We start from the raw sequence: 27,232 nt of genomic DNA on the forward strand, positions 1-27,232 counted from the left end.
GCAGCGGAATAATGTTGTATTGGTGTGGAGCCTCTAGGAGCAGCCATGGTACATAGAGAGGTACAGGCACTACCGTAGTAGATAGTGGCTCAGCCTGGTTACAGAACCCAAAAGCCACTCCAGACGATGTCTCACGAGCAGAGCGAGAAACAAAAACATCCTCCAGGAAAAAAGTCTCATTCTGCTCGCCCAGAGTGTAAGATGGCGACCAGAGCGCTTGGCGCACGCTAAGTGAAGAGTTCTTAGCGATGCCGATTTTTTCTCGAACAAATCAAGTCTGCTCATGATACACGCCCGATTAGTCACATGTGCTCACAGAACTATTTTCCCCCAGAACCTTTAGAATGATTCGTTGAGCATGGCACATCAACGCAAAGCCTCCTCGGCAATCGGTATTACTTATTGCCGACGCTTGGTGGATCCTCCAGAGGGTTTGGCTTGTGAGATAACAGCAGAGGACATTTTTCTTCAAGTCTACCCTTTTCTCATTCATCAGCGCCATTAGTACTATGGTGCCAACTCTTCTTGCCCTCCCGCTCGAGCTGCGAGAGCTCGTTTACCAACAGTTGTTCAGTACCTATACTGTACGGCACGGCTTTGGTCGCGTTTCCTTATCAAACCGTGCCGCAATCCTCCAAACATGCAAGCAGATCCATCACGAAGCGCGGCGATTCCTCCCCTTGAGCGTCCAATTTGAATTCCACGGAACCGAGGCGTTGCTTGGGACTTTACTGAGTGTCGATCAATCAGTTGTGACGCGGATACGTCATATATCAGTTCGAGCATTTCCGTTCCCCTTGTACGCCGAAGGCAGAGTTGACTATTATCCGACGTATTACTTCAATTATGCTCTCTCGTTACTCCCGGGTCTTCATCTAGACAGGCTCGTCGTCGAGGACTGCTTCCATGGCTTTGGTTTGGTGGATAGCTGGAGAGATGTGGTGACTTATTTTGATATAGAAGCGCTGCTCAAGAGTGATGGATGGAGGGAACTTGTTTATATCACGCCCAACACTGACTTTATTACCTCTGGATACGATCATAGGCGCAAGAGAGTGGCCCAACCAGAAAATTGGAATGCACTACTACAGAAAAGAGATGGAGAGGTCTCAGGCGCAGAGGTGCAAATGTTCATTGCTCCTTACAAGAAACCCTCTTCCGATGTTACACAAGACGCTGTTGCCCCCCAGCCGTGGTGCGCCCAACCAGGCCACGAAGTGATTGAGAACCCACAGATAGCCGAGCCTGATCAAGAGCTCAAAGGCGAAGTTAGGGTTGTTGCACGTAGAGGGAAGAGAGCCAGATATGTCCAACTCGGACTGTCTGAGAAGAAGACCTGGAAAGAGCTCAAAGGCAAAGCTGGAGGGTTCGTTAGGGAAGGTAAGAGATTCTTGATCAGCTAATATGTTGAAATAGCCTAGTACTGACGGATGTGCTTCAGATTGGGACCCCTACTATAACAACACGGCCGATGCTGTAGGCTGGATATACGGTGGATGGGGCAGGAGGATGCATCTAGCCAACAGAGCCTTGAATATTTAGAATCCTACACTCCTCCATGGCCGCCAATCCGGGACGATCAGGAGTTTTTATTCTTCCGAGATCTTGGCTTGTCTTTCGTACTTTTTCCCTAGAAATTTTGATACGGGTTGAGCCTCATCGTAGAGTGTTTCCAAGCGTGCGTTTCATGTACATTTCCCCTCGGAATTTACCCCATAGATGTTACACAGCAAATTTGCAGCTCGACCCAGACAATCGAATCTTGATCCAATGACAGTGATTTAGCCTGCAATATATCTAAAGCGATCGACAACGGAGCCCAAGGGCCCGGATTTGGCACTAGTTGTCGGTTGTTATCTGTCAAGTGTCAAAAAATGGTGCCAGTCTTCGCCTTTAAGTATCGCGCACTCGCCGCACAAATGCCCGGGACGACTTCTAGAAGGTCGGGATGCCTTCGCAAAGCCATGGACACGTCTTCCTAGTGGTGGCTTTGTGTTTGGTGGCTTTGTTTCTTCTGTTGAGGATCCAGCATAACGAGGATTCGCACAGCGCCTTTCCGTTCTCAAAGCAGTACTCCCGCACTAGTCGCGGGTTGTCCAATGCAATTGGTAATGACACTCTTGGGGTAGGTATACCATTCAAGCAATCCGGCAGTTTCTCGAGCTCCGGTTTCGCTTTCTTGAAATTTTCACTGGATCCGTGCCTAACATCGCTTTCAGTTCCAAAAAATCTTCGTAATTAACGCACCATGGAGGACAGACCGAAAAGATTCAATATCAATCGCTGCATCCTACAGCGGCTTAAGTTTAGACTGGGTGGATGGTGTCGCAGCGGAGAACATTCTAGAGAAGGCATATCCACCAGGAAACCATCGGACAATATCAGATGGAAATAAGGGCAGTTGGCGGGCGCATATGAATGCATTACGAGCGTAAGCCCACCTTGCATCGGTAGTTTGGGATGAAACAGGTTGGGCAAGCCACTTACGCAGAGTAGTATCATCCAACAGAATCTGACCACAGGTTTGATCCTTGAAGACGATGCGGATTGGGACTTCCGACTGCGATCTCAACTGGAGGACTTCAGTGTTGGGGCAAGGATGTTACCAAACCTTATCACACAAGCCGAACTACACTCTCGTTCTAAGAAGCCACCGCAACTTATGGATGACCAAAGGCTCTCACAATTTGAACTCGCAAAACGATCTTCTCTCGCCATCTCTTCTCCCTCGAGCCGTAACATCCCCAAAGCAGAACCCTATGGCAGAGATTGGAACATCCTCTGGTTGGGGCACTGTGGCGCCGAACTGTCGCCATTATCGCCCAACGCCCCTAATCGCATCGCCATAATGAACGACAAAACAGTTCCGGAACCCCAATACTTAAAGCCCATGCCCCTCGCGTCCCTCGACAAAATCTCTAGTGTCTATCCCCCCCACACGCGCATCATCCACCGTACCAACTCCACTCTCTGCTCCATCGCTTACGCGGTGACACAAACTGGGGCACGACGTCTCCTCTACGAATTCGGTATCCGGGAATTCAACAAGGGATACGACTTTGCCTTGTCCGACTACTGCAACGGGTTGACACGAGGAGCTACGCAGGAGACGATGCCGCTGTGTATTACGGTCCAACCGCCAATTTTTAGCCACCATTTTCCAGAACGGATGAAGAGCGATATTACGGGGCATACGGCGGGATTTGTACCGGCTGTAGAGACAAGGTATGTGAGGTGGAGTGTGAGGATGAATTTGGAGAGGTTAGTGAAGGGGGAGGACGGCGTTGAGGAGCAGTGGCCGGATACGAAGATGGAGACTTGATGGGATATGTTGGTAGACAATGGTTAAGACGGTCTATAGACTAGAGATACATCTTAGGTTCTCGTCTGCATTAGAAATAGATTCGTTGGTTTCGATGGATTTTGTGTGTGTAAGTGCTTAGTGAAACCTCCCCCCAACAAAGAATTTCTGAATCTGAGTATACCGAGATGCTCGTCTATTCCGATTAAGAGATCGTGGTGTGGTTTGGCTTGGCTCGTTGAGTGATGCTGAGGAGTGAGATGGTAAGCTAGCAATGGGTCGTGACGTCAGTTCTGAGGACAAATCCATTCACAGGTGGAACAAAAGAACCTAAACACCAAAAGTAACGAGACAATTCGAACGCGATAGGCCTAGGAATTCAGTATATGCGCCGCTACGATCAGCATATAAACCGAGTACCAAATACGATGAGAATCATGTTAACGTCCTTATTATTCTCAAGGCCACTCCTTCAATCGCAGAAGCAAAGCAATCAACAAGCTCCGGAAAACTTACTTCCCTTCGCATCCCAACCGGACACCGACACATTTGACGCTTTTCCATGCACTTCCTCATTCTCAGCTTGAAACCATCCCGGCTACACTGTATGTATCATCACTTAAGAAACAGAACTCTTTCCTATTTCCTTAGGGAGGCCCTTCCGCATGAGTCGCAGCGTTAGCATCGGCCTAAGGGCAAGGACAAAAGAATCGTGAGCATTACATGACTAGTTGAGGATTTCATGGTTGGAGTGGCTTAATGGGCGGGATCGTGGGAGTGGAAAGCGCTTTGGGGGGTAATGAACAAAGTCAGCCAAGAGGAGAAGGTAAAGTGGCATTCGAAACTATCAAGAGGAGTGTACGAAAACGTAAAGAATAGGCGATAGGGTTCGACTTGCGGAAGCACGAGAGTGGAGACTGGGTGTGAGTAAAGGAGTATGCGTTCGCTGAGGGAAACGGAGGATAATCGGACTGCCAAAGTTCGTCGGTTTTGAGTGTGATGAAACCTATGAAATGTTAGGTTTGCATCAGTGCTAGAAAATAGACACTCTTGAGGGAGTTAAAAGAAGGGTAGGGAACTGTGAAGTATCCGAAATGTATCTGTACGCATCCAGATGCAGTCATCGATGGTGTGACGTAACCTTCCGAATAGGGGATTTTATAGTCAGATCGTTTGGCGGCAGCAGACGACTCCAGTTGTATCGGTCTTTATGTTCACCCATCACTGGAAGGTTGGAGACGGCGTCCTCTTGTTCATTAGCGCTTATTCCGTCAATTGGTTGGTGATCTGCCGCAAGTGGGCTGCGAAGATGCAGGATCCAACTAACACTTTGGAGGAATGGACGGACTGATGGGATTGCCTCAACAGGAAAGATGAGATTGAGTGAGACTCAAACTGCAAGAAGTAGCGAGTCTGTTCAGAAGCCGTTAGCGCTCAGTTTTCGATACATTTCCACCTTGTTGCCCACTTAGGCAGTTCACGACAGAATTGAGAGGTTTCAAAGAACGGGGAGCCGCCAAGTCTGGACCTGATGCGAACTCCACCGAACCACCACATGAAGCCTGATTTCCGAGGACGCCCGATTCTCGAGAACAAGATTATAGACTTGCATCGGCACATATACCATTATGTAGTATACGATATTCACACGAATCCGAGTTCTCACAAGGCTTGGTAGGAGGCTTGATGTCGAGATGAGTCGGAGATTTGCGGGAGGGTGGTTGATAAATGCTCAAGCAAATCCTACGGTCAAAAGTAAAGTTGAAACAACGCCCGCTCAAAAGCTAGATCCTGGGGCTTCATTTTATCCCAATGATAGGCCAGTGATAGGCTCTCTAAGCGCATCGTGGCAGATATTAAAGAGTTGAGTTGCCACGCACCGCCGACGCGCGTCTTCATCTAGAAACTCCGTGACCTCGACGACAGCCATCGTTGAAGTGAGTCGCCAAGTGGAACCGGACTATTGGAATTTTCAAGACGGAAGAGAGTCCATAAACATCGAGGCCACGCCGTGTTCTTCGTAGGCTAAGGTCATGCGTACCTGGAGCGCTTAAAATCGAATACAGGATGTGAACAAATGCGGGTGGTTCACGGGCTTCGATATCAAGCCGTCTCGCAAAATAGCATATTCAGCCACAGCCAGCCACAGTTCATGGTCAACTGACGGACATGACAGAAAGAAACTGGGCTCGCGCGAATCACGCCGCCAATTTCGCCTCAGGGTCCATCATCCCACGTGGGCAAAGGCCAGCATAAGGCGGTGACTTGAATCGCTGGGAATTGCCCGTCAGAGCCGCGCATGTACTTGCAAGAACCGTGAGAAAGCTGCGCGTGATGAGGCTGGAACCAATAGTGACTCTGGAGCGTCCTTCAAATACGACGTTACTCCACGATGGCGAGAAACCGAAATTAGAAGCGGATAAGCTGAGGGCGGAAGATTTCCCATTGCTAGGGGCTGAGGACACTGTATTAGCTAGGGGTGAATTGGAGGGGATGCTGTGGCCAAGGGATGGCCATTGTGAGCGCAGAAAGGGGAGGATTGGTCTTGGGGGGTAGGCGCGAAGCCAGGGCGCGAAGCGAGGCTGCCAGGGCGCTCCGCCGTGGTGCCACTGAGGAACCGCTGAAAAATGGCACATTAAAACCAGCTGTCCTCTTCACCTACCTCGTTGACCTGCGCTGTCTTTTCTACCCGCTTGCTTGCTCGTGACCCCATTTCAGGTCGCCGACCCCGCAAAATTCATTCGCTCATAGCCCATTGGAAGACTCAATCGCTGTCTCCAACTTTTTTCGAAAACACCCTCGAGTAGACAGTCTATCTACAACCACACTACAAACATGAAAGGTTCATTTCCTAACTCCAATTGCAGTCAATCCTATTAACATATAGCCAGCCATCATCCTCGTCGGAGGGTTTGGAACCCGCTTGCGACCTCTTGTACGCCTTGCCTAATGCTCACCGCTTCGTTAACTCATCTATACCGCCACGGAGCGGAAGAAATATGCAGAGGCTAACGGCATTCCCAGACTCTCACGTACCCCAAGCCGTTGGTTGAGTTCGCCAACAAGCCCATGATCCAGCACCAGATCGAGGCATTGGCTGCGGCGGGCGTCACTGACATCGTGCTGGCCGTTAACTACAGGCCGGAGGTCATGACGGAAGCATTAAAGAACGTTAGTCTATCACCACCAACGCAGCTGTATTGTACTGACCACTTTCCACCGTCTAGTATGAGAAACAATATAACGTCAAGATCGAGTTCTCTCTCGAGACTGAGCCCCTCGGCACTGCTGGCCCTCTGAAGCTCGCGGAGCGCATCCTTGGCAAAGACAACTCCCCATTCTTCGTCCTCAACGCCGACGTTACCTGCGAATACCCCTTCAAGAAGCTCGCCGAGTTCCACAAACAGCACGGCGACGAGGGAACTATTGTGGTTACCAAGGTCGAAGAGCCGTCCAAGTATGGCGTCGTTGTCCACAAACCCAACCAAGCCTCGAGGATAGACCGCTTTGTTGAAAAGCCCGTCGAGTTCGTGGGCAACCGAATCAACGCTGGCATCTATATTCTCAACCCCAGCGTCCTCAGCCGCATCGAGCTCCGTCCCACCTCAATCGAGCAGGAAACTTTCCCTGCCATGTGCAAGGACGGCCAGCTACACTCATTTGACTTGGAGGGATTCTGGATGGACGTTGGACAACCCAAAGATTTCCTTTCGGGGACCTGTCTGTATCTTTCCTCCCTGACGCGGCGAGGGTCGAAGCTCCTCACCCCAGCATCTGAACATTTCGTACATGGCGGCAATGTTATGATTGACCCGTCAGTAAAGATTGGAAAGGGTTGCCGCATCGGTCCTAATGTCACTCTTGGACCCAATGTGGTTGTCGGCGACGGTGTGAGGCTGCAGCGATGCGTCATACTGAAGAACAGTAGGATCAAGGACCACGCATGGATCAAGTCTACCATTGTCGGCTGGAACAGCACTGTCGGCAAGTGGGCGCGATTAGAGAACGTTACCGTCCTAGGTGATGACGTCTCCATTGGCGATGAGGTGTACGTCAACGGTGGCTCCGTTCTACCCCACAAGTCCATCAAGCAGAACGTTGACAGTAAGCCTACCCAAAATATGATGAGATCGTATACTAATTTTCAACAGCCCCCTCTATTATCATGTAAACCCCGCGAATCTTTGGTTCGTCATGGTCTGTGAGAGTCGATCTTTCCCTCGACCACCTAGTTCAGGAACCAATTTCTTACAACCTTTAATTATCTTGCACTTTCTTGTATATTTTGCATTGCGGATTCCGTTTTTCATTCCGCATCTCCGTCGATGTTGGGTGTTATAAGGAGACTTCTGCACTCTCAACTCTCTTGGGCATAGGTTCACAAAAAGTAAATAGAGTCATGACAATGATAGGGGATGGGATCTTTGGGCTGGGTTTATTGGTCTGCTACAGTACGGAGGTTGCACTTGTTGCTTGTTTGGTTTCTCGCGTATTGAGCAACGGTTTTTGCATGGACGTGTTGTTGTGGGCAAGCAGCGTCTTGGCGGGATGGATTCTGACATTCGGGTGCGAGAAGATGGAGATATCGTCCTAGATACACATCAGGTACGAATCTAATACAGATGAAAAGCAATCATATCCTCATGCACGCCTGAAGGGACTACCAATGCGAAAGAAGACCTAGCATAACACAGGCTTCTATACCCGCAATGCACTATTGCGAGTACGTTCTAGGGCTGGGTGTCATCCCTATGTATCGTCTCTCAATAACATTCTGAGCATCGCTAGGACCCCCAACAACGCGATATGCAGATTTGATATCGAACCTTGGGCTAGTATATTCCACCAGCTTCACCAGTCTATAGCAACGAGGTGCATCAGTCGGTGACTCCAATGATGTGGTTCCATGATCAGGCGGGTGAAGCACAGCAGCCGGGCGCGCTGGACCATCAGTCGATCTGGGTTTCTGTCCTTTATGCCGGGAGCTTCCCCTGTAGATGATCTATTAACCGAGGGAGAAGTGCAAAAGACAAAGAAGACAGTGTTTCAAAGGAGCACGCGACAAACAATTACTTCTCGAATCAAGTTCCTTTGTTGAAGTAGACAGTGTTCAGATGGGCGCAGCTTTTCGGCTGGTGTGATTCAAGAGACGAAGGCTCCAACATCCCACAGTCTTTTTGTGGGTGCAGAATGTGTTTCAGGGGGGGCTGAGACAAAAGGCTCCTTTGTTTGTGATGGCCTCGGGGGTTGTGATATCCTTTCATAGCGTGAAGCCTTTTAGGTTCTCATCACACGCTATAGGACGCTATGGCCGTCCAAGACGACACCGGCCTGCCGTTTTCTCATGTGTGCTGTGTGGCGAAGGAAACGGCAAACGTCCCTTTCCGTTGCTCTCTCTCCGCGCTTTTAACGAGAAAGAAAACGAATGTGCATATTGAACGCGTGAACTCTCAGGGGCGGCCTGTCTTTCGCCTTTGCTCTGTTCGTGAAAAAAGTGTGACAGTCCAGGGGAGGCATGCGAGAAACCCGACAATCACAATTGTGGGCACATCATGGGCCAATGGAGGATAGCTTAGGCCCTGGTGAGCCGTTCCTGCGGGTCTACACCCGTGCGCCTTCAGCGAGAACGATCTAGCGTCCTCAGGGAGTGTGCGTCGAGATTTATGTTCGAGGAGAGCGCGGCCCAGATTCGCGGCCCAACCTCCCTCTCGTTCTTCAACTCCCGTTCCCCTCGTCGAGCGCGTCGCAAAATGCCAATTGTCTTCGCGGAGAACCACATTCCTTGAACTGGCAGCGCACCAGCTGCTGCGGCATCTTTTACGGCCCGAGCGCATTGCTACAGTGACGTGGAATTGGCTTCTTTTGACCGCCTATTGCTCACTCTCCGCCCTCACTCCCAATTGTTGACCGTGCAAGAGACCTCGAGCCTTGGAACCACTTCAGACACGATATGGACCCACAGTCTGATCCTCTATCTAGCGACTTCCCTCCGCAGTTCAACCGCGACGCTGCTGGTACTTCGTCAGTCTGAACACCGACAAACCGTTAGCTTCTTTGCACATCACGCTTCTCCTCAATCGCACTTGACCCCGCGTATTTTTCACTTCTTCAATTCTCCACGATCACTGGATTCACTCGCACACTTGGTCATACTCGGTAATCGTCCCACGACCGTACCCAGCTGCCGAACTCATAGCAAGTCTGGCCCCGTTCAGCCTACATTATTCAAGCACAAGACGGGAAATATCTACAAGACCAGCAACCTGGTTGGCGTGGGCACTTTGCCTCTCTTGTGAATACAAAGACTCTGTGCAGTTCTCCCACCATATCAGAAGACACTACCTCCTCGTTCACTTCAGCTTCTAAAGCCTTTCGCTGCTTTGTTTCACTTCAACCCACGCTCACTCAACACTCAAACATGTCAACACCAAACTCGCGCAGATCGGGCCGGGGCACCACACAAACACCTCCTGCATCGAACCCCCCGCAATCAGCTACACACCCCAACTCTGCGCCTTTCATGGAGGCAAAATCGGAGTACCTACGTAGTGCCCTTGAAGCCAGGCGCGCCAAAGATGCGCCTGTCCCCCCTCCTACCGACCATCAACCACCTCCAAGACCAGCTTCTGCCGCGTCGACAGTCGATCCTTGGCTTAGTAACGTGGAATTCGAAGAGGAGATCCCCAAAGTCCCTCCCATCCGTCGTACGCGGAGGCCGAGCGAAGGGGTTGGACCACGCATCCCCACCTACCGAGATATGCAAGCGGATATGGAGAAACGGGAAAATATACTGTTGGATATGAATCTTAAACTGGAGCTGCTCAGGAAGCAGAACAACGAGCTCAAAGACAAGCTGGAAGCAGCCGACAAGCGCATCTATGAGCTCGAAGCTCTGGAAGAAGAGAACCGCGAGCTTCGGGAAGACTGTAACCATTTAGAGCTCAAACTGCAGGATATGGACGAATTAGAAGAGGAGAATGCGCAGCTCCAGGAACAGAACACCGAAACCCTTAAGATTCAAGAAGAAACGGTCGCAGAAATGGAAAAGCTGAACACTGCCATGGACGAAGCTGCCGACATGATTTTCCGATTGGACACAGAGAATTCTCAGCTGAAGAAGGAGAACTCAGACCTGAAACTGTTAGTTGCGCGCAATCGCTCAAGCTCCGAGGAACCAGTATATTATAGCGCCGATGGCGAAGGAAGCCCTCCACAAGGATATCCGACACGTGTCTACAGCATTGATGAGGCACGTCCGTCGACAAGCAATTTTGACTCTGACTACTACAGTCAGCCCGCATCGCCGCAGGTCAAGCCAACAAAGGAGGCAAAACAGTTCTCAGAGCATGCGAAGAAATTTCAAGAACTGAACCAAAATGGCCAGTACGCGATCCAAGAGCTCAGGAAGCGCGCATCTGAAGTATCCATAACTAGCAGGCGAAGGTCGGCATCCCCAGTCCCAGAGGTCCCCCAGATTCCGGAGAATTTCGCCAAAATCAGCGAATCTAAACGCGAGTCTAAGCTAGTCAAGCGGACACCGGGACGACATCGCTCACAAGGCAATGAGCCAGCTCCAGTTAGGGCCGTTCAAGAGAACCCCTCAAGGCCTGGTACTTCTACACCTCGTACTCCAACCTCAGCGAAGGGCGGGCTTCGTGAACTCTTTCACTCGGGGCACTCTCTTAGCGGATCACGGCCAACATCGAGCTATAAGAGTCCAACTGCATTCAAGGCATCAAGAACCCCAGATGCACAACCATCCTCTCTCTTTGCCCCACCTCGACACAGCAGCCGCTTTGCTCCCACTTCTAGCTCCGCCGAACAGCTGAGGATTGAAACAGACTCCTCAGAGTGGGCTGAGATACCCCCTCCACCATCTGTTATCTCTGAAGATCTAACCACTGAAATAGATCCACGAGAGGAGTGGTGGAAGAGAGACAAACGGCTCGAACATCCCGGGGCTCGAAGCCTATTTGCTCCATCTCCCCTGGTCGGAAGTAGGGCAATGCCGGCGTCTTTGGGGACTGATTTCTTATTCAATGCGACAGAGGGTGAAGATGAGTTTATCAAGAGAACACAAAATCATCTATCGAGAAAAAGGTGAATGAAGGCCGTTGGCGCTAGCGGATCGGTTTGCGGTACTTTGAATTTGGCGTCGACACTGGGATTATTTGGCGTTTGTGAGAAATGGGCGCTCTGCAAAGATATTAGTCGGGATACCAATCGGATGGGGCGGATATTTCCTGATTGCAACAAACAGCATTTCGTGCCAGTCTCTTATTAGGCGCGTTTCCCGCAAAATCTTGTATTATTAGATGAAAGGAAGCAGTTACAGATGTTACCGTCCTGCTCCGAAATGTGCCGACACGTGACTTCCCGCCACCTCAAGCTCCGCAACTGTGGCACCTCCGACCACCATCTTCCACTTCCCCCTCTCCCGGAACAATGACACCACCACAACCACCATGATAACCTCAGGCTTCACCAATGCGCCTGTTTCGCAGTTCCTTGTCTATTCGACTGTCATTGGCGCGCTTGCCGCTAGCTTGACAGATACAAGGTACTATATTCACATTGAGGTCGTTCCGCATATCTGGAACTATGGCCAGTTCTGGAGGTTCCTGACCTGGCAGGTATATGGCACATCTTGAACCGGAATTCAAAGGAGCTGGAAGGACTGACGGCGGCGATAGGTGTGCTATACGAATTCGACAGAGGTCATATTCGCGGTTCTGTCGTTTTACTACCTGCGCGTCGTCGAGCGACTTTGGGGCAGTCGGAAATTCGCTGTACGTTGTATTCCCCCACTGCCATTTTCTAAGGGACCGAGAGTAGAAAGCTAAACGTGAATGTAAATGTATACAGTCCTTCCTCCTCTCCACCCTGCCATACACAACACTCCTCCCACCCCTCCTCCTAACCTTCATCCTCCGCCCTTTAACCTTTGGCCGCATAAACCGCCTCCCGGCAGGCCCGACCTCCATCATCTTCGCGCTCCTCGCCCAATACTATGCCGCCATACCATACACATATCGCTACCGCATTTCGCCGTTCGCGCCCAACCCCAACCCCACCTCATCGCAAACGAATGCGCAAGCAGCAACCTCCCTGTGGGCGAGATCTATTACTTTCACGTCGAAGTCAACATCATATTTATTACCGCTTCAACTCGCGTTCTCCCAATTCCCAGGCTCCCTACTTGCTGCGGCTGTCGGTTGGGCGGTTGGCACGGCGTATAGACGTGATGTCCTGCCTTATGCGTCGAGCTGGCGGATACCTGGGTGGATGGTCGGCGAGGAAAGGAAACGTGGGTTTGAAGGATTGAGGGCCAGATTGGATGCTGAGAGGGAGAGGGATGGTGCTGGGGTTGGTCTTGCGAGCGGGATTTTGGCAGGGGAAACGGGAGGTGCTAACGTTAGGGGAAGAGGTGCTGCTGCAAGGAGGACGTTGGGGGAGATGGTTGCTGAGCAGTTTAGGGGAAGAGGTTGAGAGGTGGGGAAAGGAATTGGGATTATCATGGGGTTTTGGAGGTTAGAGAAGCGTGAGTCAGGAGGTGGGGGACGAAGTCCGTCGTAGGCACTTTCATATCCTTATCGAGCATAAGATTGTCGTGTTTTCCTCTAAGGCAGTTTGTGTCTTCAAGCTAGGGCGACGACATCGGGTGGGGTTATCCCTATCCTGTCTGAAGCTGTTCCCCTAGTCACGAATGCGCGGGTATGTCGATTCAGAAAGATCGCTGATGTCGGCCACACCGAAAATCCCGCACGACAGGAAGCTATTCAATCCACCTAAGGACTAGATATTGGTTAGAACATTTAAAGAAAGCTATCATCCCCACTTTGAAGCTGCAATGAGTGTGAATCTCTATGTTGTTCATGCAGGAACACAGTGGCTTATCCTCCCTGCTTCCTTCAGGTACATATCCATCATCGCATCGGGAATCAAAAGCAGGAATCAATGCAGGTGCCGACGTACAGGCGACTCTTTATACCACAACCTAGATGGGTTTAGACAACACCTGGCGAATCAGAACAGGGTGCGAAGAGGAGGAATACGACGAAGGAGCGAAATGGTGTTTGGGCGTGCGAGACATACTTCAGACAGCTTTAAGGTGGAATGGGGCCTATGGTCTATTTTATAAGCAATAGATGGATTGAGAGAGGAGGAAGAGGTCGAATGGTATGCCGTTCCGAAGAGGGGGAGGGAATAAAGACAGGGAGATGGGATCCTGCAGGCATAGTAATGGGGGATTGAGAGAGGAGCGGGGTTGAGACACGTTTTATAGCATTCGGGAGAAGAGGGAAATGGTCTGTTTCAACCCCAAAGCCGCACAGCAACATGGTGTCTTTGCAAACGAAGTCGGCGCAAGCAGCACTGTAATATTAGTAACGACGACTTAGAGCGCATCTGCACCTTCTGTTCATCTTGTTGTGTGTATGCTCTCACGAATGTGGGACCCACCTGCAGCTATATCGATCCATCAGGGTCCCTTGTGTGTGTATTGGCCTTTTTAGTTCTGTTAAGCGTGCTGTCGGCAATTCAGACTGGACTAACATGGTCATGCTGGTATCTCCAGAAGTCCCACAGGTTTGCCCAACTTCCAATGACCTTGTCAGCCATTATCCTTTTCGACGGGACTGGGGAGGACTTCTTTTGTTCTACTACCCTCTACCTTTCTTTCACTGAAGTTTGCGATCGAAATCAGGTCTAGAGACAATCAAGACGTCGCCTTCTACTATGTTGAAGCAGCTGTAGGGGCATATGACCGGAGCAAATGGGCGGTAGATCTCAACATCTTGAACGTTTTTAAATATCCTTTCTCCCGGATTATGTCGGAGTGTAAGAAGCCCTACAAATATCCCTTACTGCGAGAAGAATTTCACAAGGTTGCGTCAATCGATAGCTGGGAAGGGCTGCTTTATAACCCACCCGATGTCAGTGCTATGCGCGCAAGAGGAAATTGGCAAGCCAAGCTTGCCGCGACCGCGTTTTCTATTCAACAGGGATATGAGACGCGTATTGTCCCGGACAAAACGTATTGGACGTGTCCTTTATCATTGAGGAGAATCCCACGAGCCAGTGGGAAAAAATCCTATGACGCCGTTGCATTCCGTAGAGAAGGATCTGACAGAGAGGCCGAAGAAATCGCTGAAGCTCCCTCTACAAGGGATTAGACCAGGCCCATTGAGGGGGTAACCAAAATTCTGGAAGCGGGCGGGCTGTGAGCGGAGGGGTGGATTTGGACCACCAGGATATCGTCTACATTCTTTAAAACACGGGTTTCGCTGTCAACTTGACCGTCTTCTTTGCTGGTTAGAACAAGTGCAACTTTGTTCTAAAACAATGATGTAAGATAAAGGAATGCAAAAAAGGCTACAATTATCCTCCTGTGATGAACATGGGTTTTCTTTAACGCAACCATACTCCATCCAACTGGTGAATTTGTTATGGGCTGTCACTTCCTGCCTCTGCAATGTCTAGGCATTTAGCTAGGAAGAGGACGAGAAGCAACCCTTCCCGGTGCGAGCAAAGCTCGTACTTGCACAAAAACCGCAGCGTCACATTATCCGACAAACGTGAAGTTTGGGGTTCGTAATTCTCTGAGTTTTTGGTTGGGGGGTGGAGGTTTGGGCCAATGCCGTTTAAGCTTTCTCAGGTTTAGCGCCTTAGAAGGGAGTCCAGTTTGGTCACTGTAGTCAGCAGGTCTTGGAATAGGAACTGACTATGTGCAAAAGAGAATTAATGGGTTTTATGGTGTTAAAGTGCTGAATCATATACCAGCAGGAGGATGACCCTGGAGTGGTATTCCCAGAATTAAAGGAAGGGAGATACGATGCTATCGTCTAGTCTAATCTCCAGCTAGCCCCTACAAAGCAAGCATTTCCACTCTCGAGCTGATCGTGGGAAGCACATCACGGAACACTGGCAGCTTCATCCTAGCCACGCATAATTCTTACCGAAATCGCGAGGAGAAAGTCATAGGATAGCAGTATTCTACCCCAAGGGTGAATGTCGAAGCCTTTACCCGCCCTAAGAATATGCCTCCACACCCAGTCCTCAGAACAACATCATTCCTGCATCTCCTCTGCGGTCACATCCTCAAGCATCCATTTTTCCTCCTCCCCGATACAATGCATATACATGCAATACCTCTCCACCTCCAGCCTTTCATGATCCGGTAGCCTCAAAGCCTCAGCCTGCACCACCGTCACAGCCCAAACAATCACCTTCTCTCTCAGCCGCGATATAGGGGGATCTGCGTGGTTTCCTAGGGAGTCGAGGGCCGCAACAGTCTCCCAAGGCTTACTCCAGTCGTCGAAATTGCTTGAGAATTCGAGCCTTGATTGAAGATGATTTACAGCGTTGGCGGCTTCGGTGATGGGTGGGGAGGATAAGTCTGCTAAGGGATAGTAGGTAAGAAGGTCTTGGATCCACTTGTCAATGGTACTTTTTGACTTCTGAGTCGTTTTAGATTCACTGAAGAAGTTGTTAGCTGGAAAAATCCTCCGTGGCTCGGACAGGCAAAAATCGGAGATAAGCCAGGAGGTTTTGTAAGGAGTGAAACTCACAAGGCGATCGCGAAAAAGAAAATGAGCGTATACATCCACATCTCGTCTTCACAGTCGCTATTCCCAACTTCATCAAAATCCTCGGCGACAAGCTGACAAAATTTCGAAATGCCTTTTATGAAACCCTGGTACTGCATGGGGAAGTCGGCTTCGAGCTGAGAAAAGGCCTCCATGACAGTGATAATTTTAGGTCCACCCACTGTGTCTCCATTCATGATCGTGTTCTTGTACAATACAGCATTTAGTTCTTTGTGGATAGACTCAACAACCCTTAATTGGCCGTCGCTATACATCTTTGCGAACACTTGCCTCGGGTTTTGTGGCGGAGGAAGCGCATAGGAGCCTGATACTTTGTCGCATAGAGTCTTCATAGCAGCGAGGAGCCGGTAAATGATAGCTACTAGTATCCTTCCATTACGTGTGGGATGTAGTTCTAACCGGGGCTTGATATTTCGTTCATGCATGAGCCGCAGCCAGGTAATATCTGTCAAGAACGGGGGGATGCCTCGAAGGAAGGGTGGGATGTTGCCAACCTGACCATTGCCACCATGGCGTGGATATAGGTAGTCTCGAGCAAGTAAGAAGTGAGGTTGACCTTCAGCATCCTCTAGTTCGTCTGGTGACCACTCTTCTGCTTGCAGTAAAGGGCGGATTTCATCTGGAATGCGGATCTTGACGGCGTATGCGTCGACCAGGCTGCCTGGAACGCAGAAGCCGTAACCTAAGAGCAGCTCTCCGTTTCTTTTCGGGTCATAGTTGTTAAAAATCTCTGCCCCAGCCTCGATTTCGTCGAGGATGTTGAGAGAAAATGCACTCTGCTGACTAAAATCCCAATCGACCTTGGCCTCCATACAATGATTAAGAAAGTCTACAACGGGAAACAGTATCGGGTTGTTCTCAATGTGGGGCAAAACGCGCATGGATGCAAACGAGCGGGAGCTCATGATTGTCGCTGCCCACTTGAACGAAACTCTAGACGAAGTCAGTGGAAATTCTAGGGGCACGGTCGAGCTCTGCCTTGGTAAGTGCTATAAATCCTACGTAGTATTACATTAGACAACATAGCGGCGGCAATGGAGATAATGTTGTCCCCAGTGGGCGCTAGGATACTTACGAAGATGGCGAGCAAGAGACCCTGTGGGCTCCCCAGCCGATGCTCAGGCGTGTACTTACATATCATATTTGGAGATTTCCAGGACGCTTATTCCCGCTTCCTTCAGGGTAGACAGTGCTTCCCTCCACTCATTCTGCCAGAGAATGTGCTTCTCAGAAGTTGCTTGGACAAGATTAGTGCCTTCGAGGTATTTCAGGTCTTCTTCAGAGAACCAGACGGGAGTGTTCATCTCTGCAGGAGATGGCAGACAGGCAATGTACGGGAACCAGTGCGAATGTCTCTCCAGGCTGCGCTGTTCGATGAGGACAAGGTACGATAGCACATGATTGGGCAATTTGCCAAGGCACTTCTGAAGTGGACTCTCAACATGATGAACATGGTCTCGAGTGTGGTCGAGATTGAGGTAGGAAAGCGTAAGCTTGAGAGGACAGACAGCGACAGTGGGAGAGGAGAGTTTACAAGAAGCTCGCACATGAAAGCCGCTCGTCTTGTTGTGAGTTATGTAAACATCAGGGTTCAGCCAGCCTCCGTTCAATGGATCCGTGAACCACTCGTGGACCTCTTTAACCAAATTCGTCTCAGAATCGTCAGCATCAAGACTTGGCTTCTGGCGTTTATGTGACGCCTTTGAAATTGGTCTGCTTGGAGCAAGTCGTTTCCCAGCTTGCATCGTGGCCTTTGGGGGTCTCGACTGTGTGTCTGACGAGAGAGTCGGTGATGAGCTGGCTCGATTGAGAGGAGATTGGACGGGGGAACTTCATACCTTCGTACCTGCGTCCTTAGAGAGCTTGAGGATGTGCTTGTCCTGCTGACATGACTCGGACTCGTGAGATGAGCGTCACCAGCAGCGGACATCCACGGAAGCTGTCGGTTTGAGTAGTCGCCGAGTAGACGAAATTCGAGACAGCGGGGGGGGGGAGGGGCAAGCAACATGCAGAAGAAGTGCATGAGCGGAAGATGCAAGTTGTCCGTATGCGGTGTGGTGGTGTTGGTGTTGGCGCACAGAGTCGGTGACGGGGAGGGGGGTGTGGAGAATTTGCTCTTGGAAGTCACATCCCAAATCTACCGGACGTACTATTCACTCACCCGCAGAGACTATAGGAAAGGACAAGCCTTCCACGCCGGTGTCAAAGATGTTAAAAACGCCTAGGCTAGCCTGTAAGGCCATATAGAAATGGTCAAAGGATTCAAATCAAATATGTCTCTGGAGCGCGGCCCTTTGCCGATGCCTGCCTGCCCCAACCTGAAACCAATCCAACAGGCCAATTGTTGCCCCGCCATTACGACCATTAGTTACAAGGACGACAAACGCGCGTATTCCCTCTGTGAGTCTATCGGTGCTTGGACTAAGTGTCCTGGCTCTATGCCGTTCCCCTAGGCACATGTTCACTCCCCCGCGACCACCCGGAAGCCTGCGGAAGCACTTGTCTCTCTCCTCTCCACTTGCTCTGGCGCCACCATGCTTTCTTCGTCAACCAGCGCTCACCTCACCGGAAATATACGTCTAAGTAAGCCGCCCCAAGAGCCACATCCATGGGGCCCTCTTGCAGTTCGAGAAGTTCGAGGGGCACCGTCGGCGACCGACCGATGAGCAACATTTTACCCTCCGCTCTGCTGGTGAGTGGCCTTTATACAGATTTGGTCTGAGAAGCGATACGCTAGCCTGCACTGCGTGAAACAGAGGAGTGAGAGCCAATGACGGCTGCACGCGAGCGACGGTTGCTGGATGCGGCTCGTGTTTCGCTTTAGTCGTGGATGCTTGTTGGTTCACACAACAGGCCCCGGAAGGATTGACAGCGGACGCTTTGCCGTGCTTCGCCTTTTTCAAGCGCGAGCGGACGAAGGAAGCCTCATGGTGGTACAGCCGGACAGAAAATGATTAACAGGTCCCTTTGAACCACGCCTGACATGGGCTGAGAGGAAATTCCGCAAGATCCGCCCCGTCCCCTCACTCTTCTCTCTCGCTCTGCCCTCACATCCCCAAAGTCGCCTATGTTGAGAGCACTCAATTACATGCGAGGAGCTGCTCTGCATGTGTGGACGTGAGACCCTGCATAATTAGGTGTGGCTTGTAAGTCAGCCCTGTCATCTTGTCCGTATCCACGTATTGTGGATGCGAGGGCCATGAACCTCAAACTTTCAGCCTTCAGCCCACAGCCTTGACCAATTCCACACAAAAGCCACGGCCGGCCCGGAAGGGGTCGGCTCCCAGCTGCCTCAGTCCTATCCCCTCAAAACAAGCGACACATCCTCCTCTCACTGACTGCTCCCTCAGCATGCACCGTCATGATCCCTAGCGGAGGCAGTCATAGTCATGCTTGACATGTTGACCGCCGACGCCGCCAGTAAACACGGCCATGAGTACTCGCCGCCGCGGCCCTCGCCGTCGAGCAATGGCTCCTTCTTTACCCAGTCGCCGCTGTCTATCTTGACGTCGATCCTCCGCAAGCCTGCTGCCCCCGGCTCGCCCGTGAAGCCAGCCGCAAACACGCCCAAGTCGCCGGTCGAAGGCCCTTCTCCCACCAAGCACCAGGACACCCACCCCATGACCGAACAACCCGATGCACCTACACTCCCTACCCCCCTTTCCCGCCCAGCTTCGTCAAGCAGCATAGCATCGACCGAGGGGAAACCGAAGAAGCGCTCCCCCCGGCCCAAGACCACCTACAACCTCGCTCAGCCGCCACCCATTACGGGCCCCCGCCAGAAGCTGCACCTTCGCCCAAAGGTCCTGCTCCAGCTGCACCAAGTAATTGCGTCTCGTCGCCCGAAGCCAGTCTACGAAGTCATTCCTTTTTCCCTCCTCGCTCCACGCTCCACGCGACGGCTTGCGCGAACCTTCAACACCAAGGAGAAACTATGTCCGAATGATCTGTTGATCGTGAAGGTGGAGGAATATGATACTAAAGACGAGGACGAGAAGTCGGATGACGAGCGCTGGGGGGCACGAGACGTCATAGGCATCATCTGCCCAGGGAAGGACGACAAGGGCGGTTGCGTAAGGACCGAAGTGTGCATGGATGATGGGTCAAGCTGGGAGGTGACTGGCCTGCCGAATGGTGGCTATGAGTTTTGCTATACCGACGAGCATGGCTTGCTTCTCAAACGACGCTGGGTGCCAAAGACTGTCCACTCCCGTCGCGTGTCAACAATGTCGAGCTCCTCGCAGGCCTCGCCGAGTCTTCCAGTAGAAGAAAAGCGATTCAATTTTAGTACCATCAGCGCAACCTCAAGGCGTCACCCCGTCATCGCAAACCTGAACCGGGCCTGCATTGATGTCTTAGATTCCTACATGATGCCCTCTGCAACCTCGCCTCCCACCCCTGGTTACCCCGGATCGTCGGTTCCTACCCCTCTAGTCACGCCTTCGAGCTTTGACAACAGCTATTTCACAACCAATTCGGAGGACCGACTTCCAGTCAAGACGGATGATGCGCTCCGTAGCTTTATTATTGTGTCTGGAATATGGGTCGCATTTTCTGAAAATTGGTCCCCCGCATATACTTGGTCCAAGACAGCTTGCCCGTCGCCCTTGTCCACGGCGCCATCTCCACGTCCTTCCGCACCAAGCCGCGCTATGTCCATGTCCCTAGTTGATTCTCCTCGCTCTGCCTCTCCCGCATCCACCATTGACGAAAACCGCCGCACCTTCCCAAAGTTTTTCAGAACTGGCACCCAGATCCTCCATCGCCACGCTAGCTTCACCAATTCTTCTTCCTCTACCCCAACTTCTACCAGAACCTCTCCTGTATCCTCGCCGCTCAAGACACGATCTCGTCGTTCCAACTCAACCGGTACCGCGGAGCTTACGCCCAAGACCGGAAGCGCACGCAAGCGTTTCGGACTCGCGCTCGAAGACCAAACGTTAGCGGAGACAGAAGAAGAACGACAAAGCAAGCGTAGCACGGAACTGCTCCGGATCAAAGAACTCTCTCTTCCTTCTTCGCAAGCCAACTCCCCCGTGTCCACTCCTGGCCCTGTGCAAATCCTCGAACCACCCCGCGAGCTCTTCCGCTCCCCATCCCCAACGTCACCAAGTCTCAGACCTACCAAAACGCAATCTGCATACAACCCCATCACGACGGCAGGGCTCTGGGACTCTGGTGTCGCGGAAGGTTCAGGATTGAAGAGCAGACCCACCAGTCTCGTCGTCGTGAATGAGAAAAAAGAGAGAGCGAAGAAGAAGCAGGAGCGATCGAAGAGCAAAGAGAAGAACAAAGACCAAGAAAAAGAAAAAGAAAAAGATCCACGACGCTTTAAACAACGGTTTCTCGACATGTTCCGGCGGGAGAAAAGCCAGACATGAATGACTCGTCCCCACATTACACTGTCACATTTTTTCCTTTGATCACTCTACATATCATATCATATCATATCGCATAGCAGACATGAGGTGACCCTTCCACAAATCCTGGTCTATCTGCTTGGTGTTGGATGGATTTTTTGGGGGCATGGCGTAACAAAAATTGGGTTTGGGTCGTGCGGGAGCGTGGTTGACGGCATGGTAGACATGCCTCCCTCCCCGTCTTTGGTCTTTGTCGTTATCCTTTTATCACAATTGTTATTGTTATAGTTTCCTTTGGACACTGACACCACACTGAACTCCTCCCTCTTGGATATTTCTCTTATTTGTGTTGTATGTACGTAGTCTTTACTCTACTATACCCCCGCTGCTAGATATGACTATCCTGCTACTCTTAGCTATACACCATATTGATTGCATCTTGAGAAATTTTGATGGGATGGATGTGATTGTTTGACATGTTTGCTGCTGGAGTGAAAACCTATCGTTCTGGATAAACACACACACACACATATATATATATATATGTGTGTGTGTGTGTGTTGTGGACCTAAAATTTCCGTTCCTTGCGCCTGCCCCGTAACATGAACGTGCTTCATAGGTAGGTAACTACTTCAAATAGTGTGGCTCGATCTGAGTGAGAACAGAAGTCTACGTGGTGACTCCCTTCACATTTCACCGAAGGCTAAAGAGATCCTTTCTCACATAGTCGACGCTATAAACAATCCATGCTCGGGGAATAGGGCAAAGAGAAAAGTCAAGAAAACTAGAAACTCGATTTTTGGATCTAAAAGAAGGGTATCATATCGAATCTCAAAGCCCAACCAAGGCTCTCTACACATCCCAAGAGGCCGCCAAAACGCCTACCCTTAATCCTTAGTTCGAATCTCATACCGCATCATGTCTCCCCAAACCCTTGTCGTGTCAGAACAAAACAAAAACAAAACCCATCCCATGATTTGTAATTTAGCCCATCAATCGAAAAGGGTGGGCTTCAGTATTAAAAACCCAATCATCCAAACTCACCAGCCCAGGCTCACTAAACACAAGGTAGAAGTACTTCAATGTTTCCGCGAGCCAGAAACTCTCCATCGAGTCCAGCCGCTCTGTGTTCTCGGTACTCACATCTCTTATCGCGGCGTTCGCATACTGCGTCCGGGTCTGGCTGTCAATGGCTTGAAACATCTCCCATGCTATGTCTTGGTAGGAGGTGTCGCCAGTGATACGGTACATGTAGAAGACGGACTCGATGGCTTCGGGGCGGAGGATGTAGCGGGCATCTGAGATGCTGGCGAAGCCGGGGTAGACGAAAGTTTTGGAGGCATCGTAGGGGCAGGGGGAATGTGTGGGGCAAGCGTGCATAGAGAACATCTCTGGCATGATTCCGTGAGGGGCGTTTTGGTAGGTCCAGACACATGCGTCCGTAACCCTTTGTCCAGCTTCGACGTGGGTTTTATTCTGAAAGAGACGACCACCAAGCGCTAGCATTCCTCCTACAAAGCATGCGAGATGCTGCGCTGTGTCGCCTTGCCGGATGTCTGAGGCACTATTTGCGCGGACGCTGGTCGGCATGAGAATGTCGGCTTGGTCGGGGACCATAGGACGGAAGAGAAGGTGCTCGATAACGGCATTCATAGAGAGTTCGTACATCTTCTTGTACTGGCTAGCAGAACCTACGCCTCGTAGCAGCTGGTAGGTCTTGCCTAAATATTCATATGCGGAATCGGCCATAGCGCCTAAGCTGAATTGATTGTCCCGTGTTAGGTCCAGGTTTTGGGTATCGATGCCTACAGGCCAAAGCCCGGGTAGCTTTGTGCGATTCTGCTGCTCTTCTAGCACACTTGTGACGCGAGCCACAGCGTCATAGTAGCGCATGTCGCCGGTAAGCTGCGATAGCCGCGTGAACTCGAGACTAAAGGATGCCAGCTCCGCAATGATTCCATTTGCTGCTGGAGACTGCTTCACACCTTTCGACGCTTTAACTGAGTCCCACCTCGTCACCGGCATCCGATTCGGCGTATCGAAACTTGCATATATCATGTCGCCTAGCTCCATTGCTTTCTCCAGCAGTCTACTATCCTTGCAGTCGGTCAGATCGTACGCCGCTAGCAAGCCCCCCAAATATCGGATTGTTGTTTCAAACATATTGACTTCGCCTTCCGGTTTGAAATTGATTTGGGTAACAGCAGATACCGCATCTTCGAAGTCTTCTTTCAGGTTCATAATCCACAGAGTATCGAGGCTGTCCACCAAAGTTGCTCCCCAGCCCCCAAATGTTGTCTTTGAGCCACCAGAGACAGGCTGCAGCTCATCTTTCATCCACGCGCGCTCCTTGTAGGAAGTCCAACATCGCGCGAAAGCAGCCTTCACCGCAGCTTGCCGGCGTTTGCGCATAAGTTCATCGTACAATGATGGGGGGTCCACGCTGAAGTCATATTGCACAGGCGGCAGTTCTTTCTTAACGGCAGTCCTCGGGAGCTGCTCGAATTTCTGCACAGGGTACTGTGTATCGACATCTCTCCAATTGAACCGTCTCCCGGGCGGCGGCTTTAGCGGTGGATGCGGTGGGGTCGTGGGGCAAGATTTCTGTACATATGGAAACCGTGGTGGAGAAGGCAGGATCCAGAGCGGGAAGTAATTCAAGTAGAAGAGAAACGAGAAGATGCAAAGGAGCAATGCGGTCCACCTCCATCGCCGCGGATGCATGGCTCCAACCGGAGAGGAGTCCTTGTGGGAATACATCAGGGCAAGCACGTACAAAAGGAAGTGACATGAAGAATGCAAGATTTCATCGACCAAAGAAGTAATGGCTTGCTTAAAGAAGGCACTGCCTATGTACCTTGCTTGCCTGCGGCACTGCACAAGTCCGGATCTACAACTCGAAACGCGGCCTTCCGTGAAGGAGCACTTGGTCAGCGGAGAGCGTACAGTGTTTCATGCCCGACACAAGAGCCTCAGTGGTGTGCGTGTCAATGGGGGTTCACGTAGACATGCTTCGTGAGAGGTATCAAATGCATGAGGCTAGCCTGATCCAGACATTTGGGACTGTTGCCAAGACTGTGACCCACCCCACACAGATCGAATTCTCCCACAAGAGCAGTTGGAGAAACGAGCTCAGCGCAATATGGTCGCTAGGGGATTTGAAGGCCGAGAGCGTGTGGTGTGTGTCGTACAACACCTTGATGTCTATCAGTCTTGCAATGTTTCCTTGAGAAAGCCAGGACTGCTTGTGAGATAACCAACTAAAGACGGCAGATTTAGTAGTTATAATAAGCGGTTCAGGCATCCTCAAAGGCTGCGGCATTGAGAATGCTGCGGCAGATCATCGCTTTGCTGTGGGTAAACTCAATACGTCTCAGGCTCCTATCCCGGATTTGGAAGCAATCTCATGAAGTAGTCATCTCCGAAGACTAAAGTTTTTTGCGAAGTCATGAAGCTTTTGCTTTGGAAATTCGTGAACAGCAAATCTAGCCTTAGCTTGCTCTGACACCAACATAGATGATGTTTAGCTGGTTCGGAAACCTCGAGAGGATAATTAAATGACGGCCAGGGGATCCGCACACAAACAAACTGCTCAGTGGAGACATTGCTAAATGCAGGAATATTTCGCGGCCTTGGCGGGTGTTTCTACGTATCTTAGCACACTAGAAATCAGCCGCTTCAAGCCTATTATAACACGACTTGGCCACGAGAATGGCTAGTGAAATTAGACGTTAGAAAATAAAATCGAACCCGGTGACGAAAATCATATCCTCCTTGAGCCACGCCTAAGAACAAACATTAAATGAAGTTGAACATCATGAACCGTCTCCTCTGTCTCCACTTCTTTGGTTGCTGTGCCTCTCCCTTCTCCACCCTTCTGACATACTCCTCTTCAGCCTCCTCTAAATGCGCAATAGGCACACTATTCTCGCCGGCTAGCACAATCGATACATGACCGTGATCATCGCCTTGCATTCTAACAGCCAGCGCACCATTGCCCTCGTCTGGATCACTTAAAAGCCACACCCGCTTCATAGTCTTCTTATTTTCTTCTTGAGCCATCGCATCACCCGCATCTGCAACCCCGTGACCTCCGCGCGACGCAGCAACAATCAAGTCCCGCGGATCGAGATAGTTAAATCGGCCTAACCTTTTCCAACCTCTTGTCCGGACCGCTTCAGCTGCTACAGCAACAATAATGCAGAGATTAAGGCCGAAAATAGCGTAGATGTATGCTGGTTGTCCAAAGCGTATGGCGTAGACGTATACTCGTGCGGTTTGTGTTGTAAAAAGATGGCCGGTCATAAGCTGGGCAGAGGCATACGCGACTAGCATATCATCTGCCATCGCGGTGATTGAATTTGTTACACCTCCAAGCGTAGCCTCGGACTCGGAGAATGGATTCCGATTTGACGTAGATTGTGACATGTTAAATGCCGCAATGCTCGAGTTGAATGCATCGCCCAGAAGCGAGACATACAGATTCGTTAGGTCGTTAGATATCAATTCAAATTGGCGTACCATGGTTCGGGTCAGATTGCGCTGCGGGTTGAAGTCTTGTACAGTGTTCAGAGGGGACACACTGATATTGAAATTTGACAGGTCCACGGAAATATTGAAGAGAGTTGGTGTAAAATCGAACTCGCATTGAGTATTGTTCAGGAAACCGTAGGATTCACCGGCTGTAATGGCAAGGTAGCGGCGTGGAGAATGGTCGCTAAAAGCTACACCCATTGCAACGATTGCTTTCTCGTCGTGGCCGATGTAGTTGGAATACTCTTCGCCTTCAAAACTGTCCGGTAAATTTCCAGAAGCGGCGTAAATCCATTCATTCACAGGGCCGGAAAGCTTAAAGTCCGAAGTCGTGTTGTAGCGGCAGGTAACGTTTGTGAGATATCCTTCTTCTTGGTAAACATACCCAGCGGCCTGCCTGTTTGAGGATATGAAGACATCAGTGAGGCCTACAGGAGCGCCTACCCCATAGGAGCGACCTTTGTAGCTGAATTGCGTGTTGTCAAATTTGGGATGGCTACGGAACTTCGAGGTTTTCCCGACAGAGGAAGCAGAGGCGGCGGACGAGAGAATATTTCCGATGTGCTGGGTTCCAACAGAGTAGGTGAAGAGCCCTTTTGAGTTGCGAAGCGATGGACCTCCTTTTCCGAGTTCTGAGGGGTATTCTTTGATCATTGAGACATCTTCATAGCTTGGTATTAAGAGGCTGGCAGTTGTTGTGCTAGCGGCCAGAAGTGGTGTAATGGAGCCAGCCCATAACGCAGCAGGAACTAGACTCAGAAACACAATAAACACGACGGGGAAGAAGAAACGGAGGGGCAAGTCCCAATCAAGTCGAGGAATGCTCATGTCCACCCAAGTACGCAAGACATCCAAGGTCACACTTTCCTTCGTCAGGCGGATGCGGAGCGCAAAGTTGATCAGTCTGCATATAACTGCGACGTGAATCAATCCAAAGAAAGCGGCAAGCATTTGCACTGAAAGCGCGACAGATGCTGGAAAACTATTCGCAACGCGAAAGAAGTATCCAGTCACGCGCCATTGGAAGAAGTCCGCCGCTAGGAGAAGGGACGCTAACGTAGTCGTGATCACCAAGCCGTAGAATGTATTGTACCGGATCCAGTGGCCGTATTCACATGTCCTCCCATCGCTCGATCTCGCCCGCCGGTCGCCAGTGGGGATGAAAGTGAATTGCCGTGGAACCATGAAAAGGAGATAAATAAAAAACCACCATGAATAGAAACGAAGAGTGAAAACTGATCAAAGTTTTCCGAAAGGGCCAACTGTGAGAAGGTTCGGATCGGAAGCCTACCGTTCTATATGTGGGATTGGGCGCGTACAGAACCTGGGACGGCTCATGCCTGCGCCGCATCCGGTCGTGGCACAGCAGCGCATAACTTTGCTTGCATGAACAGATTTCACCCGTCTTTCCCTGCTCGAATGGGAGCACA

At 50.8% G+C, this 27,232-nt stretch overlaps 12 protein-coding genes across 12 annotated transcripts; 8 read left to right on the forward strand and 4 right to left on the reverse strand.

The window, feature by feature from the left end:
• The first annotated feature begins 482 nt into the window (after nt 1–482).
• BDR25DRAFT_306576 (uncharacterized protein) lies at nt 483–1,609 on the forward strand. Its single transcript, XM_033690654.1, has 2 exons — nt 483–1,380; nt 1,442–1,609. Exons 1-2 carry the CDS (start codon nt 510–512, stop codon nt 1,540–1,542), a joined length of 972 nt encoding a protein of 323 aa, XP_033542257.1. The 5' UTR covers nt 483–509; the 3' UTR covers nt 1,543–1,609.
• Nucleotides 1,610–1,948: 339 nt separating this feature from the next.
• On the forward strand, nt 1,949–3,322 carry BDR25DRAFT_294919 (uncharacterized protein; the record flags this gene model as incomplete). The annotated part of the gene is made up of 3 exons (XM_033688814.1): nt 1,949–2,125; nt 2,220–2,431; nt 2,497–3,322. 3 exons carry the CDS (start codon nt 1,949–1,951, stop codon nt 3,320–3,322), a joined length of 1,215 nt encoding a protein of 404 aa, XP_033542258.1.
• Nucleotides 3,323–3,678: 356 nt separating this feature from the next.
• Nucleotides 3,679–5,747, reverse strand: BDR25DRAFT_396146 (uncharacterized protein; the record flags this gene model as incomplete). The annotated part of the gene is made up of 12 exons (XM_033698414.1): nt 3,679–4,145; nt 4,196–4,307; nt 4,350–4,401; nt 4,443–4,602; nt 4,650–4,734; nt 4,783–4,863; nt 4,920–5,032; nt 5,070–5,136; nt 5,217–5,326; nt 5,377–5,517; nt 5,567–5,626; nt 5,659–5,747. 12 exons carry the CDS (start codon nt 5,745–5,747, stop codon nt 4,058–4,060), a joined length of 1,158 nt encoding a protein of 385 aa, XP_033542259.1. The 3' UTR covers nt 3,679–4,057.
• A 233-nt stretch (nt 5,748–5,980) lies between these two features.
• On the forward strand, nt 5,981–7,932 carry BDR25DRAFT_294922 (mannose-1-phosphate guanyltransferas-like protein). The gene is made up of 5 exons (XM_033688815.1): nt 5,981–6,143; nt 6,193–6,236; nt 6,326–6,472; nt 6,529–7,405; nt 7,453–7,932. The coding sequence occupies exons 1-5, from the start codon at nt 6,137–6,139 to the stop codon at nt 7,470–7,472; spliced, it is 1,095 nt and encodes a 364-aa protein (XP_033542260.1). The 5' UTR covers nt 5,981–6,136; the 3' UTR covers nt 7,473–7,932.
• Nucleotides 7,587–7,939, forward strand: BDR25DRAFT_83623 (uncharacterized protein). Its single transcript, XM_033699126.1, has one exon. The coding sequence runs from the start codon at nt 7,701–7,703 to the stop codon at nt 7,893–7,895; it is 195 nt and encodes a 64-aa protein (XP_033542261.1). The 5' UTR covers nt 7,587–7,700; the 3' UTR covers nt 7,896–7,939.
• Nucleotides 7,940–9,510: 1,571 nt separating this feature from the next.
• Nucleotides 9,511–11,512, forward strand: BDR25DRAFT_345993 (uncharacterized protein). The gene has a single exon (XM_033694105.1). The coding sequence runs from the start codon at nt 9,720–9,722 to the stop codon at nt 11,403–11,405; it is 1,686 nt and encodes a 561-aa protein (XP_033542262.1). The 5' UTR covers nt 9,511–9,719; the 3' UTR covers nt 11,406–11,512.
• Nucleotides 11,513–11,733: 221 nt separating this feature from the next.
• BDR25DRAFT_306579 (uncharacterized protein) lies at nt 11,734–13,136 on the forward strand. The gene is made up of 3 exons (XM_033690655.1): nt 11,734–11,934; nt 11,995–12,090; nt 12,167–13,136. Exons 1-3 carry the CDS (start codon nt 11,767–11,769, stop codon nt 12,788–12,790), a joined length of 888 nt encoding a protein of 295 aa, XP_033542263.1. The 5' UTR covers nt 11,734–11,766; the 3' UTR covers nt 12,791–13,136.
• A 719-nt stretch (nt 13,137–13,855) lies between these two features.
• BDR25DRAFT_318300 (uncharacterized protein) lies at nt 13,856–14,475 on the forward strand (the record flags this gene model as incomplete). Its single annotated transcript, XM_033691737.1, has 2 exons — nt 13,856–13,888; nt 13,990–14,475. 2 exons carry the CDS (start codon nt 13,856–13,858, stop codon nt 14,473–14,475), a joined length of 519 nt encoding a protein of 172 aa, XP_033542264.1.
• Nucleotides 14,476–15,142: 667 nt separating this feature from the next.
• On the reverse strand, nt 15,143–17,915 carry BDR25DRAFT_83691 (SET domain-containing protein). Its single transcript, XM_033699127.1, has 4 exons — nt 17,748–17,915; nt 17,044–17,683; nt 15,871–16,842; nt 15,143–15,778 (listed from the first exon to the last, which is right to left on the reverse strand). Exons 2-4 carry the CDS (start codon nt 17,652–17,654, stop codon nt 15,370–15,372), a joined length of 1,992 nt encoding a protein of 663 aa, XP_033542265.1. The 5' UTR covers nt 17,655–17,683; nt 17,748–17,915; the 3' UTR covers nt 15,143–15,369.
• A 1,040-nt stretch (nt 17,916–18,955) lies between these two features.
• On the forward strand, nt 18,956–21,712 carry BDR25DRAFT_306581 (uncharacterized protein). The gene has a single exon (XM_033690656.1). The coding sequence runs from the start codon at nt 19,299–19,301 to the stop codon at nt 21,288–21,290; it is 1,992 nt and encodes a 663-aa protein (XP_033542266.1). The 5' UTR covers nt 18,956–19,298; the 3' UTR covers nt 21,291–21,712.
• Nucleotides 21,713–22,207: 495 nt separating this feature from the next.
• Nucleotides 22,208–23,993, reverse strand: BDR25DRAFT_378584 (alpha-mannosidase IC; the record flags this gene model as incomplete). The annotated part of the gene is made up of 1 exon (XM_033697556.1): nt 22,208–23,993. One exon carries the CDS (start codon nt 23,991–23,993, stop codon nt 22,254–22,256), a length of 1,740 nt encoding a protein of 579 aa, XP_033542267.1. The 3' UTR covers nt 22,208–22,253.
• Nucleotides 23,994–24,877: 884 nt separating this feature from the next.
• BDR25DRAFT_306583 (uncharacterized protein) lies at nt 24,878–27,079 on the reverse strand. The gene has a single exon (XM_033690657.1). The coding sequence runs from the start codon at nt 26,751–26,753 to the stop codon at nt 25,068–25,070; it is 1,686 nt and encodes a 561-aa protein (XP_033542268.1). The 5' UTR covers nt 26,754–27,079; the 3' UTR covers nt 24,878–25,067.
• Between the last annotated feature and the right edge of the window lie 153 nt (nt 27,080–27,232).

Source organism: Lindgomyces ingoldianus (assembly GCF_010093535.1).
Source record: "Lindgomyces ingoldianus strain ATCC 200398 unplaced genomic scaffold BDR25scaffold_38, whole genome shotgun sequence".
NCBI classification, from domain to species: Eukaryota; Fungi; Ascomycota; class Dothideomycetes; order Pleosporales; family Lindgomycetaceae; genus Lindgomyces; species Lindgomyces ingoldianus.

What these genes read in the sequence shown, in the direction of transcription:
- BDR25DRAFT_306583 (XM_033690657.1), bottom strand. Translation starts at nt 26,753, where the DNA reads ATGCTTGCCGCTTTCTTTGGATTGATTCACGTCGCAGTTATATGCAGA.
- BDR25DRAFT_83691 (XM_033699127.1), bottom strand. Translation starts at nt 17,654, where the DNA reads ATGCAAGCTGGGAAACGACTTGCTCCAAGCAGACCAATTTCAAAGGCG. An exon ending in GAAATCTCCAAATATGATAT is followed by an intron (nt 16,843 to 17,043) that starts GTAAGTACACGC and finishes GACTTCGTCTAG; the next exon opens with AGTTTCGTTCAAGTGGGCAG. An exon ending in TTCTTTTTCGCGATCGCCTT is followed by an intron (nt 15,779 to 15,870) that starts GTGAGTTTCACT and finishes CAACTTCTTCAG; the next exon opens with TGAATCTAAAACGACTCAGA.
- BDR25DRAFT_83623 (XM_033699126.1), top strand. Translation starts at nt 7,701, where the DNA reads ATGACAATGATAGGGGATGGGATCTTTGGGCTGGGTTTATTGGTCTGC.
- BDR25DRAFT_345993 (XM_033694105.1), top strand. Translation starts at nt 9,720, where the DNA reads ATGTCAACACCAAACTCGCGCAGATCGGGCCGGGGCACCACACAAACA.
- BDR25DRAFT_306581 (XM_033690656.1), top strand. Translation starts at nt 19,299, where the DNA reads ATGCTTGACATGTTGACCGCCGACGCCGCCAGTAAACACGGCCATGAG.
- BDR25DRAFT_306579 (XM_033690655.1), top strand. Translation starts at nt 11,767, where the DNA reads ATGATAACCTCAGGCTTCACCAATGCGCCTGTTTCGCAGTTCCTTGTC. An exon ending in GGAGGTTCCTGACCTGGCAG is followed by an intron (nt 11,935 to 11,994) that starts GTATATGGCACA and finishes CGGCGGCGATAG; the next exon opens with GTGTGCTATACGAATTCGAC. An exon ending in GGGGCAGTCGGAAATTCGCT is followed by an intron (nt 12,091 to 12,166) that starts GTACGTTGTATT and finishes AAATGTATACAG; the next exon opens with TCCTTCCTCCTCTCCACCCT.
- BDR25DRAFT_294922 (XM_033688815.1), top strand. An exon ending in GAACCCGCTTGCGACCTCTT is followed by an intron (nt 6,237 to 6,325) that starts GTACGCCTTGCC and finishes CGGCATTCCCAG; the next exon opens with ACTCTCACGTACCCCAAGCC. An exon ending in CATCAAGCAGAACGTTGACA is followed by an intron (nt 7,406 to 7,452) that starts GTAAGCCTACCC and finishes AATTTTCAACAG; the next exon opens with CCCCCTCTATTATCATGTAA.
- BDR25DRAFT_306576 (XM_033690654.1), top strand. Translation starts at nt 510, where the DNA reads ATGGTGCCAACTCTTCTTGCCCTCCCGCTCGAGCTGCGAGAGCTCGTT. An exon ending in TGGAGGGTTCGTTAGGGAAG is followed by an intron (nt 1,381 to 1,441) that starts GTAAGAGATTCT and finishes GATGTGCTTCAG; the next exon opens with ATTGGGACCCCTACTATAAC.